General features: G+C 38.5%; 1 protein-coding gene across 7 annotated transcripts in view; it reads left to right on the top strand.

The window, feature by feature from the left end:
- Positions 1-16,558, top strand: part of fmnl3 (formin like 3) — a 75,037-nt gene that overhangs the window by 38,035 nt on the left and 20,444 nt on the right. For 3 of the 7 annotated variants that reach the window (XR_001169991.3, XM_002935118.5, XM_004911838.4), the window contains exons 2-8: positions 3,072-3,155; positions 5,066-5,146; positions 6,229-6,305; positions 13,415-13,498; positions 14,110-14,262; positions 14,589-14,700; positions 15,794-15,870. Coding sequence is in view for 6 of the 7 variants with exons in the window: in XM_002935118.5 (XP_002935164.2) it covers positions 3,072-3,155; positions 5,066-5,146; positions 6,229-6,305; positions 13,415-13,498; positions 14,110-14,262; positions 14,589-14,700; positions 15,794-15,870 (668 nt within the window). In the remaining variant the exon portion in view is untranslated. The remainder of the gene's footprint in view (positions 1-3,071; positions 3,156-5,065; positions 5,147-6,228; positions 6,306-13,414; positions 13,499-14,109; positions 14,263-14,588; positions 14,701-15,793; positions 15,871-16,558) is intronic. The other 4 variants (XM_004911842.4, XM_004911840.4, XM_031897144.1 and 1 more) reach the window with 3 other exon arrangements.

The raw sequence follows: 16,558 nt of genomic DNA, 5'->3' as shown, positions 1-16,558 counted from the left end.
ACAAGGTATTGCTTTTAGCAGCCTACTGAGGTTATGTCAATTTAAATAAATGTGTTTTTAGAGATCTTTTGAAGGCAGAAAGATTGGGAGAAAGTTGGACAGAGTGCGGGAGCGAATTCTAGAGAAGGGGGGCAGCCCTTGCAAAGTCTTGAATGTGTGTGAGGAGATGATGAGAGAGGAGTTGAGAAGCAGGTCAGTAGAGGAACATAACATGCGGGTTGGTTGGTATCTAGAGATAAGATCAGAGATGTAGGAAGGGGTAGAGTTATGAACCGCTTTAAATGTGAGGGTCATAACTTTGAATTTTATTCTGGATGGTAGCAGAAGCCAGTGCAAGGATTGGCAGGGAGTGGCATGGCAGAGGATATTGGCTGCAAAGGTGTATGAGCCTGTCAGCACTATTCATTATAGACTGGAGAGGGGCCGGTCTCTGAAGGGGAAGGCTAATTAATAGAGAGTTACAGTAGTCCAAGCGTGATATGATGAGAGAGTGAATAAGAATTCTGGCAGCATCTTGGATGATAAATGATTGTATTTTGGAAATATTTCTTAGATTAAAGTGACATGATTTGATAAATGACTTCATATGAGGAGTAAAGGACAGGGCAAATCTATGATAACCCCAAGGCCTGGGAAGATGGGGTGATTAGTAGAATTGTTAATGGTGATAGATACCTCAGGGACAATGTGTGTGTTGGATTGGGGAAAGAGAACCAGTTCTGTCTTAGATAAGTTTTATTTAAGGTAACGTTGGGACATGCAAGTAGACATTAGGAGAGGAGAGATAGAGCTGAGAATCATCAGCATCGAGGTGGTACTGAAAGCCATATGAATTGATTGGTTTGCCAAGAGAGGAAATTTAGAGAGAAAATAATAAGGGGCCCAGGACAGAGCCTTGAGGAGCCAAGGGAGAGCTCTGTTGGGATGCTCAATTGTAAGAGACAATAAAGGATCGATCTGAAAGGTAAAATGAAAACTATGGCAAGGCAGTGTCTGGAAGGCCAAGAGGGTAAAGAGACTGGAGGAGAAGAGGGTGATCCACAGTGTCAAAAGCAGATGAGAGATCAAGATGTATTAGTAGTGAGTAGTGTTTTTGACTTTAGCCAATAAGAGGTCATTAGTCGAGTTAGAGTAGTTTCTTTGGAGTGTTGTTGTCTAAAACCAGATTGTAGTGGATCCATCAGGTTATTGTTAGAGAGGAATAGCGTCAGTTGGTTGTAAACTGGGCACTCAAGCAGTTTAGAGATAAAAGGGAGCAGAGAGATGGGTCGGAGATTACTAAGATTGGAGGGATCGAGAAAGGGTTTTTTCAGAATAGAGGTTACAAGTGCATTTATTAGTTGGGTGGGAAAGATTCCAGTAGTGAGTAAGAGATTGAGTAGATGAGTTAAGGCTTTTGATAAGAAGGATTGGCATTGCGCAGGGGTTTAGAAGGAATAGGATCAAGTGGGCAGGTAGTAAGGTGAGAGGAAGCCAAAACACACCTTAAGGTCGGAATAAATCTGTGCTACCAAGGGTGACAAAATTTCTGAAATCGTTTCCCACTGGCAATAATGTAGAGTGGAAAAACTTACGCACTGCATTGTTTTTTCGATGATGCCTGAATTTGTGTTGCAAGGCAACAAAGCGACACGTATGTTTTCCATTTGGCGATCATTGCTGGTGGGAAAGCATTTTAGGGAGATTTTTCACTTGCGGTAGTGCAGATTTGTCACTGGTCATTCTTCTGAATTAGATATTTGTATGTATTTTTTTTTAATTTATATAGCACTTAAGTAGGCAGCACCGTGTTCTCGATTGCTTTGTTACCCATGACAGAGGCTGTGTGGACACCAAAGCTCTACGTCTACCGTTGCCCTAATTTAAAGTCAGTTATCCCTAGGGTTGCTGACGCTCTCACTTTCAGAGAGAGCTTTTGCTCTAACGAAAGCCTGGTATTTGCCCCTAAAACCTGCTAATATCTCACAAACTGCCACAAATTATTTTTAAATGTCAAACTGCTCACAGAAGCATATGTACATAATTTCTGTAGTAGTAGATCTCCTTTAACAAAATCTTGCCACCCCCTCGTCCTGAACAATCAGAATTTACCATTCCATGGAGTACATCTTATGGCATCATAAAACATTTTTGGCAAAGAACTAGTTTCTGCTGCAGAGTTGGTTGCTTCCTAAAATTGACTGTACATATCACCTTGGGGTGGGCACTTTAGGGAAATAGGGTAAATATAGATTCACTAACTGCTGAGTTAACACAGGCATTGCATTGGTAGCTATTTTATTGAGAAAGAAAAAAACATATGTATATTATGTTTCATTCTTATCAAAAAACTACAATTATTTATCAATTGGGTTAACTTTAAAAATAAATTATATTAAATCACCTGGGGAAGAATTGCATGGCTGCTACCTGAGGATATTTTTCCTAGGTGTGTCTTCAGCATAGTGTAGTGTTGCAGACCATACAGGCATATAGTGAAAACTGTAAAACAGAGATAAGAGCAAAAAGCAGTCAGCAGTTGTTTTAATTAATTTTTTACATTTTCTCTTCTTTGCTTCATACATTTTTATTCTTTCACAAATTCCAGTTCTTACTTTTTCTGATCTGCTTTCACCTTGTGTCCCGCCTTGTACTTGGCTGGTTTCTTCCACCCTTTTTTTCCTCTGTTCTCTTGCTTTTTTCATCTCCGCTATGTTCAACTGTGTTTGCCTTCTTTTAGCTTCCCTTTCTCCCAGTCTCTTGTGTTCTCATGTTTTAGTTAGATATTTGTCCTCTTCTATAACTTTCTGCTGCCCTTGTTACTGTCAACTTCTTTCCGCACAGTTTGGGTATGTTCCTATATTGATTCATTTTTTTATATTGCCCCTAACTTCCTTGTGACATATACTTCCACTGCTACGAGCCTGCCTTAATGCTTAATAGAGCATATTTATATATTTATTTAACTATAAAATTAAGTTTAATAGCATTAATTATCTATATAATATAGTGATGCCAATATGTAGATATTGGCCTTTTCTGCTTTTTTTTGTGACAACAAATTCTTATAATTGGGTTTGGTTCTCATTTAGAGCTCCATGAATCTTCCTCCAGATAAAGCCCGGCTCCTGCGGCAGTACGATAACGAAAAGAAGTGGGATCTTATCTGTGACCAGGTATGGCTTCAGAGTTTCAGTCCTACGTTCCAGTTCCAGAGAAGGCCACAATGCATGCACCTTCCTTGGTCTCTTTACTACTTATTATATTGCATAAATTAGAGCTGTGCAACATTGTGGGAGAAGTCAGAGTAGCACAGCAAGTCCCTGGAAAGCCAGTGGTTCCCATAACGAACATTGGCATTATATATGCATTGCATAAATCTCTCCTGTTGTGGACATGAATTCTAAGCACGCAAACATGATGTAATACCATGAAGTCTGTAAAGCTGGAATCCATTCCAAAGTTGTTTAAACTGCCTGAAAAAGACGTGGCTTATAACATACATACAATGCACAAGAGCCTTGAATAACCTGTAAAATATATTCCTGTGAACAGTTCTGGTGACACCTGGGTCACATTACTTAATGAATTTGTGTATAAAAAAAAATGACCTCCTGGATTAGGATTAGGGTATAAGAAGTATTCACAATTTATTTGCCTTTCACACTATGGACCCACAGCTAACTGGCTAGAAAAATTGTGATCCCTCTAGTTTTACAATTTCAAGAAAGAATTATAAATAAGTCTTTTTTTATGGAATAATAAAAACCTTTTTTTAGGTGTTCACACACACACAAGAGAAACTTTGTTTCTTATTAGTTTTTACATGTTTTATTGATACATTAGTCTTTATTCTTTACATGCTTGTCACATTGTATGTTAGGACATTTGTAAGGCTTAAAGATCATGTAACAAGATAAAAAGAAAAATAAATATAGAAAATAATGTTATATTTATAAAATAAATATAACAATTTGCGCTCTAGGTCTCTAGGTGAGGATATTTCAATGCTAATTTTTTTTTTTCTTCTAAGCTTTGGATTTCATAAATATTACTTTATGATAGCCTAAGTAGAGGGGGCCCTACCCATAGCCTTATAATCAATAGAGATTGTCTCTATTTAGTATCCAGGTGTCCCATATCTTAAAGGAACAGTAACACCAAAAAATGAAAGTGTATAAAAGTAATTACAATATAATGCTCTGCTGTCCTGCATTGCTACAACTGGTGTGTTTGCCTCAGAAAGACTACTATAGTTTATATACGTTAGCTGCTGTGTAGCCATGGGGGCAGCCACTCAAAGGAGAAAAGGCACAGGTTACTTAGCAGATAAACCCCCATTATATGGGGCTTATCTACGAGTTATCTGCTATGTAACCTGTGCCTTTTCTCCTTTTTTCCAGCTTGAATGGCTGCCCCCATGGCTACACAGCAGCTTATTTATAAAGTAGCTTTTCTGTAGCAAAAACACCAGTTTTTTGCAGAGCAACAGCACATTATATTTTAATTACTTTAAAACACTTTAATTTTTTGGTGTTACTGTTCCTTTAAGATATAATGCCGTCTCATTTTCCAGTTGGTATTTGAGGACCTCATTGGTGTGTATGTATTTGATTTTGTCCAAGACTTTCGTGATAGGCAATAGATTTGATTTCAATTGGGCTGCAATATGTATCCTAGTTGCCATACATATCACAAGTGAATTTTTATTGGCTGATGATGTCTGAGCAGTTTACTTCCTGCTGCTTGTATGGCAATCTTAGGTTTGTAGGGATTTGCTGGCCATTGTATTCACAAAACACTGGACGAGCGAACATTTCCCTGCGTGATTTGCCCCATAGGGACATTGATGTTACTTTCCAGCAACAATCTCACAAAATGTAATACAACCGCTTATCCATCCCAAGCTGACAGCAGAATCAGATGTTGTTATCCATAATATGAACTTTTTCTTGGAAGTAAATGGGAACAGTATTGTTGCTGTGTCTGATATCCTGATTCAGGTTATTACAATAAAGAATTATGTATTGATTTATGTCTAATTTTTCCATTGACTCCTTTAAAATAATCTGATTTTTTTTTTCAGGAGCGCTTTCAAGTGAAAAATCCACCGCATACTTACATCCAGAAACTACAGTCCTTTTTAGACCCTGGTGTCACACGAAAGGTAATATGTATTTAATGTTGGTACGTCCTTGTGTGCTGATAGCAACTCTGCGCGTTGTCTGTCTGTTTTTTCTGTCTGTTTGTCTGTTTTAGGTACAGACGCCAGGTGCTACAGTGTATAGATATTCAGTACACAACCTGTATCAGTGTATAGATATTAAGTGCATCAACCTCAAAATACAGATCAAGAATCTAAGAACAGACACTACTCAATCAAGAAGGGAGAGCACCAATGGGCAAAATAATTGTTGATACATTATTGAAATGCTGTACATTATATAAATCAATATCAATAAAGCATCTGCAATTATTTTGCCTGTTCAGGTCTCCCCGTACTTGAATTCACAGGTAACTGATGCTTCTGTTCTTAACCATTTATCCAGTACACCATAAATGTTAGGATCATGTTTATTTTAATCTGTATCACAGTACATGAATAACCAGTGGAGTATACTCTGGTACGTCTGTAGAATGCCACTTGTTACATGACCACAGCTTGCAGAATGTGTTGGGTTGGAAGATGCTTAGCATTATAGTTAACTATTATTATGCAGCCTTAAAGTAAACAATACAAACAAGATGCAGAAGACTCTTAAAGAAACAGTAACACCAAAAAATGAAAGTGTATAAAAGTAACTAAAATATAATGTGCTGCTGCCCTGCACTGGTAAAAGTTGTGTGTTTACTTCAGAAAGTCTACTATAATTTATATAAATAAGCTGCTGTGTAGCCCCGGGGGCAGCCATTCAAATGAGAAAAGGCACATAGCAGATAACAGATAAAACACTATTGTATTCTACAGAACTTATCTGTTATCTGCTATGTAACCTGTGCCTTTTCTCCTTTTTTCCAGCTTGAATGGCTGCCCCCGTGGCTACACAGCAGCTTATTATATAAATTATAGTAGTGTTACTGTAGCAAACACAGCAGTTTTACCAGTGCAGGGCAACAGTGCATTATATTTTTATTACTTTAAAGCTCTTTCATTTTTTAGTGTTACTGTTCCTTTAAGAAACCTGATTAATCACTATGCAAAACTGCATGCCAAATCTCCCTGCTAATTTATATTGTTATTTTATTTAGAAATTTAGGAGAAGAGTACAAGAATCCACGAAAGTTCTGCGTGAGCTAGAAATCTCTCTCCGCACCAACCATATTGGGTGAGAACCAAACATTCTCTTTCTGACTAATGAACAGATTTCCAGCTGGGTCTTTCTCTGTTTCTATCAGTCTTTCTATATAATATATTCAAATATTGTAATATTTAAAAGCTAGTAGAATTTGCTGCCTTTGATAAAGCGAACATCCTTGTGCAGCAGAACCAGAATCACCCGGTTTCTGTTTAAAACTGCGTACTGTAAAATATTGACAGGTGACCAGCGCAAAAGGTTGTTCTGTTTGCTCAGCAAAGGTACACTATGCATTTTCCACACCAGGATAAAAACACCATTGGAGAAAAGGCAAATACAGGCCAAAATTGCCCCGTAACTGCGTGCATTGACAATGAGAGGAAGCTGTCCGTCACTGTGCAAACTGGGGAAATTTTGTGTAGAAAATGCTCGAATGAAGGAAAGGCATGACCATTTTGAAGCTGATTATGGCATTTTTCAAGGGCAGTGTAATGTGTTGCTGTCTTCTGTGCTGGAAATATTTGTAAAAATCCATAGGGAAAATAAAAAGAGAAAGGTCAAATAAATTAAGAGCCTGATGCTCTCCTGTAATTTTCTATTAAATACTGGCTTAAGCAGACTGTCAGCCTCCAGTACACAGTAGTGCATAGTCACACAGTGTATCAGTACAATGACACAACACTGATGTCCAGGTGCCTGTAAGCAGGAATCCGGATGAGGTAGCATCTGAAACGGAAACACAAGAAACAGGAACAGCCGTATTTCCTGCAAACTATATCTTCCATGTTTGGAATTGCTGCTTAGCTCTCTCATTTATACTCTTTAGTGTGCTCTTTCCTAGTGCGTACACTCGCTTTGCAGTTGCTGGCACCATCCTATGTCACTGATTAGTGCTGATAAGAGATGCTGGGAGTTCAAGGGCTGCTTGTGCTTAACAAGTACGAATAAAGGTCCAGGTCATAATGGAGTACATTGGTCCCTTTGCCCAGATACTAAATACCATGGGCCCTAGAGTGGATTGCTTTAACAGCAATTGACTGAGAGACACTATGAATTGGTTAAATTCCATGGTCCAGGAGACAACCTGAAACAAAACTTGTCGTCATAGAGCAAAATGCTTAGTTTTCAGTATTCCTAAGAATATACAAAAATGTACATGCTATTTTGGTACCAGAGGGCAATCCATTCTTACACATCATAATTCATTTTACTACAGCAAATTGGCAGAGGCACGTTGTTCTTTAAGCCTACTTGAATAATGTGCTATGCACAGGTTGTCATTGGAAATTCTGCCAAGCTTTTGCATAGAAAAGCACATGCTGTATTGTTAAACTGTGGTGAAAAGCATGTTATCTTTATGGTTTTCTATCTTTAACTTTCCTTTTAAGTTAATTTTTCTCCCAGTAGCCCTCTATACCAGTTTTGTTCAGCTTTTGTATGCACACTTTTAGGCTGATTTATGTTTAAAGGCTCGTTTTCAAGCTTAAATGGTTACTCTTGAAGTAAAAAAAAGTCTTACTGGAAAATAAAATGATTAATTATAGTATTCAGCCCCCAGAAGCTTAGCCACATGTGCTTTCCCTCTGAATGAAAGTGTCTGATAACATGGAAATGTGTGTGCTGAGCACAATATAGTGTTAACCTCACTATACAGAAGCCGATAAAAGAGGGGCGAAAAGATACTTTGACATCCCCCTAGGTGGGACTTGGGCCATAATCTCGATATACGTCAGCCAAAAGCATCCCCTGAAATAGAACATGCAGTCAGACAGGAAATGAGCAGGAGGTGGTGGGGGGACTGGAGATCTTGCAGACAGGAAATAGGCGGGCTGCTGGCCTGGGAGAGGAAAAGCCAGAGCCCAGCAGTTCTTGTGTCAGCCTGAGTCATATGCCAAATCTTGTGTGTGTGTGTGTGACAGAATGGAGAGTTAAGGGAAACACAGCACCTACTCCTGTGACAGAGCTTGCTGTATCAATGCTCCTATTTAAAGGGAAACTTAACCAGTGTATGTGTGTGCATAATCATTGCCTGTATTTCATTTCTTGCATTTAAAAAAGTATCCTTAGTTCTCTGAGCAACAGAATTCCAGGAAAAACAGGGTGGAACTGTGGTAGTTTTACATTTTACAAAAATGTCTTGTCATTTGTCAGAATCTTAAAAGCCACTAAAAATCTTGCCATTTGTTAGAATCCTGGATTTTAGTGCATTTTTTATATTATTTTTAGATACAGTATCCAATAACTCAGATTAGGAGTGAGCATTTTTTCTGACAGGAAAACCTGTGCTTATAGTTTTAATTCAATAGGTGATTAAATTAAGGATGAGAATGTTCTTTTGTGTACAAATGAGACATAACAGCATATCTTGCTGGTTATGGGTCACTATGTTAATTGCAGGTTAGGGTCATATTTGGAGCGCTGCCTCTTACCGGAGGAGCTAATATTCCATTTTCTGTTGCATAAAATGAACAATCCTAGGATGTTCATCAATAAGCTTCAATTATAGTCCCTATGTGAAAAAGGTATCCAAAAATTGTCCCAACAAAACCATACAAGCAGTCACATAAGGACTAAAATTGAAGGCTATTGAACTATAATTGTAGGATTTGAGCACCTTTGAATATATACGTTACTTGAATCACCTGGGTGGGTTTTAAATGGGATCTGTAATGATACACAGTCACCTGATAAAGAGGCACACCCCAAACGTGTGCAGCCTGTTTGACACAGGGGATCACCCTGTTTGCTTATTCTGTGTTTTTTATGTCAAATGCCCTTTTTAGCTCAAGCAAGGTCTTGCTGTCACTTCTCAGTGTGCATTAGCCAGGGCACTTGTCATTAAGGAGTGGTGATAGGTGGGGAGAAGATTGTGGTCTAAACCTGTATTCCACTAGACGGTAGAGGTGGACAAAATCTTGATGTGCCATTACCCTCATAATACAGCTTTTCTCTGCCAGCATATATACGTTGGCACATATTTCCCACCCCCAGTCATTGTTCTGTCATTGTTCTGTCATTGATATGAATGGAAGCTGTATTTTACAGCGTGTGACAGACTGTTTCCATTTATTTGTATGACAGGAGGCTTGGTGGGGATCCATCCCTTTTAAAAAAAAAAAATCTGCATCTGTTCCACCATGACTGATTTAAAACCTTAAAAAATGTCCTTGTATTGCCTTGTACTGTATGTGCCTAGCTTCTCTGTAATAAACCCTTGTTTTGTGAGAGTGAAAGGGCAGAGGGAGAAGTTGTGCATCAGGCCTTTATAGCAGAGAAATAGAAACTCAACAGTGACTTTATTATGAACCATTGTGGGGCCTCTGTGCTCTACTGAACTGCTATTCTCCAAGCCCCTGAATGAAGCTGCTAGATAATTAATGTAAGACAGTACTGTCTCTGAGCTGCTCGCTGCACCTCTTGCACACATGTATTTATTTTCTTAACTCCTGGACCTGAGTCATTTGTGCAAGGGAAACCACAGATAACTCATTTGTGCATTGCAGAAGTATGTCGTGAACAGAGATGCCACAAATCTAAATCTGTTGTGCTTAGGTAATTATGTAAGTTCTTGCATAACCAGGATAATTATGAACAAAAATGGCCAACCCTAAAGGCTTTTTGTTTTTATTATTCATGCATAGATTACTTGAGTGATCTGTAGCATCTGTAGCACTTTCTCCTTTCTGCAACTACCCTGTTTTCCACAAAATAAGACATCCTCCAAAAGTAAGTCACCCCCCCGATTTTTCACCCCCCTCGGAAAATAAGGCACCCCTCGAAAATAAGACACCCACTCAAACGATGGAATAAATGTGTACTGTATTCTTCTTCATGGAAAAATAAGACATCCCCTGAAAATAAGACCTAGTGCATATTTTGGAGCTTAAAAAAATATAAGACAGTGTCTTATTTTCGGGGAAACACGGTAAATTGCAGCTATTTTCAGGAACTTTTGAAGGAATTTCCATGAAAAAATTTCCACTATAAATTGTAATGTCACATGCTTCTCTTTCCTGTTTCCCTTCAATTTATGTACAACGATTTATTTATTTGGGAATTCATGCCAAAACCTTTTTATAGAAGAAAATACACATTTTTGTACAGAGTCTGCTACTTGATATTCCAGTAGCAGGAAGTTATATTATACTGTAAGTATGCAACCTTGGAAGGGGTTTAGAGCCAGTTACATACTACATGCAACATGAGTACAACAGTCTCCCCAGGAACCGTTTGCTAAGTCACCCTTTTTCAGATCCTGAGCTGCCAATAAATGTCACTCCTGTACACTACCCTTGAATGCAATTTGAGTGAGAAATAATGCACTTTGATAAATTCTCTGGGCTGTGGGCCGTAGTTTGCCCACCCCTGAAGTAGGATGTGTGTTTATATGGGTCATTAACAAAATAATGACAGGTCAGACAATTATCCACAACCTGCCATCTCCAAAACCCAATACAACATAATAGAACCATGGAATTCTCTTCCCCTAGTTGATATACTGTGTAACCAGTATTGCTTATTTACATATCACATTTATATATTTATTTATATATATAACAAATCCAAAGAGAGCACTCACTGCACAGGAATCAGTGAAAAAAGTCCTTTATTCGGACATAAATACTACTCGTTTCCATCCTCAGGGAATCATCATCATATATATATATCAACGTCTTTTCAGTGACTCATACTCATGTGCCTTACTCAGCAGTCTCTGTGGTCTCTTACTCAAATGGTTGTACCCAAGGTACTGGACAACTGAGCCTTTCTTTAATCAGTATATGTAATCCTAAGCTCCTTACCTGTTTGGTATTTGCATGCTTGGCTTTCATGTACTCTGCTGGATGACTTCATATTTAAAAATCAGTAATTGTGCAACTTGACACAAGTAAAAATAGGAGTAATTTTTGCTGCATTTATAGTTTACCTGTAGGTTAAGTTTGTGCTTCCCAGCTTTTAAATGGAGATTTCTGACTCTGTTGCTCTGTGAATCAATATTAGTGATACATTTTGCTACTTATCTTTCTATTTAGGCCCTCTTCTATTTATCTTCTAGTTTCTCCTTCATACACCACTGCCTGATGCTAGGGTAAACTGCATACTAGCAACCATGTAGCTGCTGAAATTCCCAACTTTAGAATTGCTGAATAAAAAGCTAAATAAACCACACACAAAACAGGTTAAAATATTTAAAGGTTTTCCAGGTAACTGTTCAGGCCAGGCGCTTTGTAAGTTACGTTCTAGATAGATCCTTCAGGCAAAGTGTGAATGTCAAAATCATTTGGCAAGTGACATTAACAAAGCCAAGGATTCTGGAGACACTTACTGTAACTTGTTCTATAACTGACATTTACCCATGGCAGTTATATTTGCATTTAGCTATTAAAGACATGATAATTATACATTACAGGCTCCCTGGTTTGTTCTTCCAGTTACAGATTTAGATCTTAAATAATTTAATGGCTGCAGGAAATGAGTTTTTACTGGCTGTGGCCAAATGTTTTGTTTAATATTTTTCTAATTGCATTAGAGCTCACATTTACATTCTGTGACACTTGATATCAGGTAGTGGAAACATTAAGAAATATGTGTGCATGTATACATAATGTAATGGTTAATATATGAACCTTTTTGTTTCTATTGCTAGTTTCCTCTCTAACCCCACAGGAAAAACAGAAGCCCACGCAGACAATTTCTTGTTTTTTTTTATCTGTAATCGTTTTCTGTTTCTGTGAGCATATGGAAATTAAGTGGCCTGCAGTTTGTTGTTAATATAATTATTGCTAATGTGTAGTGTATAGAAGCTTTGTAGGCCTCAGGACCGAAATTTTATTCACTGCATTTGCAGAAGATAATTTTTTTTGTTTTAAATAGGGGTTTTCCCAGAGCTTCTATGGAGGAAGCTTCACAGTCATGGTAATGGAGAGAGAATCTTGTCCAGGTCTATTATGGGGGTGGGGGGGGGGGCACAGGGCAGGGAATAAATAGTAATGCACAAAAGGTATTGATTGCACAGAATATCTCTCTATTGCATTATGTAATGCTGGTGCTTAGTTATACTTTATAGAAATAGTTTTACTATAGTTTAATACAGTGCCTTTTGCTGTATTTTATTTCTTAATCTGCCCCTCCTTCCCTTTCTCCACCTTTTTTACCTGGTGGTTCTGGAATTTGGAAAATGCACCTGGTAGTTGCAAGGGTATTTACCAGGGTGTTGCTATTTGCAAGCTGGGTCAAGCAATAAGACATCATTCCTATAATATAAGAATTTATATATACTGTGTACACACAAAAAATGGAATAAGACTATGTCTTTGTAAGAGACACTGAATAGAAGATACTGAAGCTTTATTCTCTTCAAGGATGTTAAACCCTGCATCATTACAGGCGGCTATGAACTGGTCCCAGCAGGGGTGGAAGGGCCTTTTTAGCTCAAAATAGTTTGAAAGCTGTGAAATGGACAACCCTGATCCAATTTCAAAAGAGCAGGTCTTCTTTGATGGCATGGGACTAACTTTTAGAATTGGTTTCCCTCCTACCACTAAGGTTCCCCTTACAATAGTGAGCACTAGAAGAATGAATGGGGGCTACTTTAGCTCCTTAAAGACAATGTTTCTCTGTACCTTCACTATAGCAGTTGACTTTTATAAACTTTTCTGCCTGGGATACATGATGCCCTAAATCTGCATTTTTGCTTCACACAAAAATACAGTATGTTCAATCATTAGAACACAGTGTTTTGTTACATTCTTTAACTCACAGACAGTTGTTAAAATACATTGTTTTTCATTGCAATCATCCTTTTGGGTCAGTGCAGTTTCTTTTTGATCCTCGGTTACTTTGCTCAGCCCTGTATCATATGTACATGCACTTGCAACTACAGATTGCACAGTTCTTCTAAATCAGGCATGGGCAGCTGCAACTCTCAACATTCCATAAACTAAAACATTGGGGAGGTCCATCACATACCCATCATTGTGGTAAACATAAAACCAATGTGTTAGGATTCTGCATTTTTCTGACGTATGTCTTTCTCTACTTTTCACTGGTTTAGCTACTGAGTGAGAGAAGATATCAGATGCCATGTTGTTCTATGAAACTTGGTTGTTAAAGGGACCATTATTTTTTCTTGTTTGCAGGTGGGTCCGGGAGTTTCTGAACAATGACAATAAAGGCCTGGACGTGCTGGTGGAGTACCTTTCTTTTGCACAGTGCGCTGTCATGTAAGCCTTGCTCTGTGTGCTTTATTGACATTGTATGAGAAATACTTTTTGAGGTTTCACCCCTATCATTATAAATCATAAAGAGGAAATTCTGGTATCATACTGGTTGTGAAAGAGGGGAAAAATTATTTATTAGCCCCAAAGCATACAAAAGACAATGTTTAGAGCTACCTGACACCTAACACATTGCCATTGTATGTATGTATATATATATATGGCCTACTAAATTACTGTTTTCTTCACCGCAAATTAGGTGCTTTCCACAGTGTGTTTAGCTCTTCATTTATATTTAATCATTCAGGCTTTGCATTAAACAGGGCTATTAGTAGACTGTAGATATATAATCATTCTCCTCTCTATATTCCTATTTTTCTCCTTTCTGACGTAAAGAGCATGTGTGATATAACATTTTCTACCTTGTGCTGGCTGCCATGTGAAGTGAAGTGTGCAAGGCCCCCCTGTTCTTGATTCCTTACTGCTGCTCTAGCTCTTTTGCATTGCCAGGCTGGATATGGTTCCTCTACTGCTTTGTACCATTGCTTTGTCCAACCCCCCCCCCCCCACCTCTCTCCCCCTGCCGCTGAAGCTTTTTGTGTATCCCTCTGATATAGGTTTGATTTTGAGGGCCTGGAAAATGGGGAGGATGGCTTAGTAGAAAAGTCCAAACCATGGAGCAGATCCATCGAGGATCTGCAGCATCCCAACTCCCTGCCTACCCCTTTCGCCAACGGCCTCGCTCGCTCTGCCCGCCAGTCTGTGCTCCGGTATGTATTTGTGTGCTAGCTCCTTGCCAATCCCCTGCAGCTAGTCTATGCCATGATGCAGTGTTGAAGCCCTTCTGTTTCTCCTCTCTCCATTTAAGAACTATAAGCAGCATGGTACATGGATGTGCAATATGGTATACAAACAAAATTAACTGAATTTTTTTATTTAAGTTGTAATTTTATGTAAAGTTAAATTCCTGTATAACCTTTTTATTATACTTTAAATGTTCTGTTCTGAAAGATTTGGGATGGTTTATATTTAACAGAGGTTTCAGCTGATAAAGAGAATTGAGTTTTTGTTCTGTGCCCTCTTTGTCTCCAAAAAGCAGCTACAATACGTTACCTGGCAAAAAGGCATTGAAGAACTCGAGGCTGGTCAGCCAGAAGGATGATGTCCATGTGTGCATCATGTGCCTCAGGGCTATCATGAACTATCAGGTGAGGGCTCCCGCTGAACAGTAGCACAGCACATCACTGTACAGTTGGCTGTCCTGAATTGTATTCTTTTGGCAGCAGTGTCTTTACCCTTTAACTTTTACTCTGAGGCTATTTCAAATAATTTCAGTCTGGGTTCCATAAAGCAGATACATTCTGTCCTTAGATTATTAGTAAATCCACTCTCCCTTTAGAGCAATAAACTTTGTGTAATGACCTCCTCCACTTTTACAATCTGTGCTGTTTCATGCATGAAAGTTAAGGAGGGTAATAAGGGTTAATTTACAGGTTCTTCTTGGTGCTTTTATTTTCTGCATATTTGCATGTATCTTGGTGTAAGGCACAGGTATCACCCAGGCATGTATATTAGTTGGCCTTACATACAATGAGCCTTGAATACATGTAAAAAGAGCTAATACGAATATACAACCTAATTCGCCACCTTTTAGGGGCACATTTACTAACCCACGAACGGGCCGAATGCGTCCGATTGCGGGTTTTTCGTAATGATCGGTAATTTTGCGATTTTTTTTTTGGCGTCTTTACGATTTTTGCGTAAAAACGCGAGTTTTACGGCGTCTTTACGATTTTTGCGTAAAAACGCGAGTTTTTCGTAGCCATTACGAAAGTTGCGCAAAGTCGCGATTTTTTCGTAGCGTTAAAACTTGCGCGAAACGTCGCGCCTTTTAAGTTTTAACGCTACGAAAAAGGCGCGACTTTGCGCGCAAGTGTTGACGCTACGAAAAAATAGCGACTTTGCGCAACTTTCGTAATGGCTACGAAAAACTCGCGTTTTTACGCAAAAATCGTAAAGATGCCGAAAAAAACGCAAAAAAATACGAAAAAAATCGCAAAATGTTCGTTTCCAATCGGAATTTTTCCAATTCGGATTCGAAATCGTGTCTTAGTAAATCAGCCCCTTAGTGTTCAGAAGGTAGTAAAAGTTTTGAAGCTAACAATTCTCAGTTACATACTCCAGTTAATATCTTATTTACACATTTTATTATTTATTGTAACAATAGGCTGCACTTTTTTTAGGAACTGTGTTATTGTGCTGTTCATGTACTTTCATAATTTATTGTATTTTTTTTTTCAGTATGGCTTTAACTTAGTAATGTCCCATCCTCATGCCGTGAATGAAATTGCTCTTAGTTTAAACAACAAGAACCCAAGGTAAAGCACCTTCTGTACATCTTCCATAAACCCTACTGATTTTACGCAATCTTTACTAAATTCCTCTAATGACCTGCATGCCTGCTGTTAGTTTTATTATGGCTTGTTGTTGAGTTTTGTTGTTGAGTTTTAAGATTCAGCATATCCTCTTGCAGACATTTACATTTACAGACATCTGAGCTATAAACCTAATAGAATACTTTAGATCAGGGGTCCCCAACCTTTTTTACCCGTGAGCAACATTTAAATATAAAATAAGTTGGAGAGCAACGCAGGCATGAAAAAAGTCCTTTTGGGTGACTAATAAAGGCTGTGATTGGTTATTTAATAGCCCAATGTGAACTGGCTGACTACAGGAGATTCTGTTTGGCAGTTCCCATGGTCTTTATGCCTCCAAAACTTGCCTCCAAATAAGAAAGTCAAAAATGGGCACCTGCTTTGAGGCCAATGGGAGCAACATCAAAGGAGTTGGGGAGCAACATGTTGCTCACGAGCCACTGGTTGGGGACCACTGCTTTAGATAAATAGTGTTGCAAGTTACAGGGAGTCATGAGTTGGAAGTTTGGCATCCCTGCCCTTAATCTGTAGAAGCAATCCTTAATCCCTCTCCTCTAGATTTAACAAGTAGTGCAAGCGTTCAGGATGTCCTTACAGGAAAACGAGCTAAGCAGTCAGAAGCAAGGGGGAT

Source organism: Xenopus tropicalis, chromosome 2 (genome assembly GCF_000004195.4).
Source record: "Xenopus tropicalis strain Nigerian chromosome 2, UCB_Xtro_10.0, whole genome shotgun sequence".
Taxonomy (NCBI): Eukaryota; Metazoa; Chordata; class Amphibia; order Anura; family Pipidae; genus Xenopus; species Xenopus tropicalis.
Note: the sequence above shows the minus strand (reverse complement) of the source record. Positions and strands in the feature narration are given on the sequence as shown.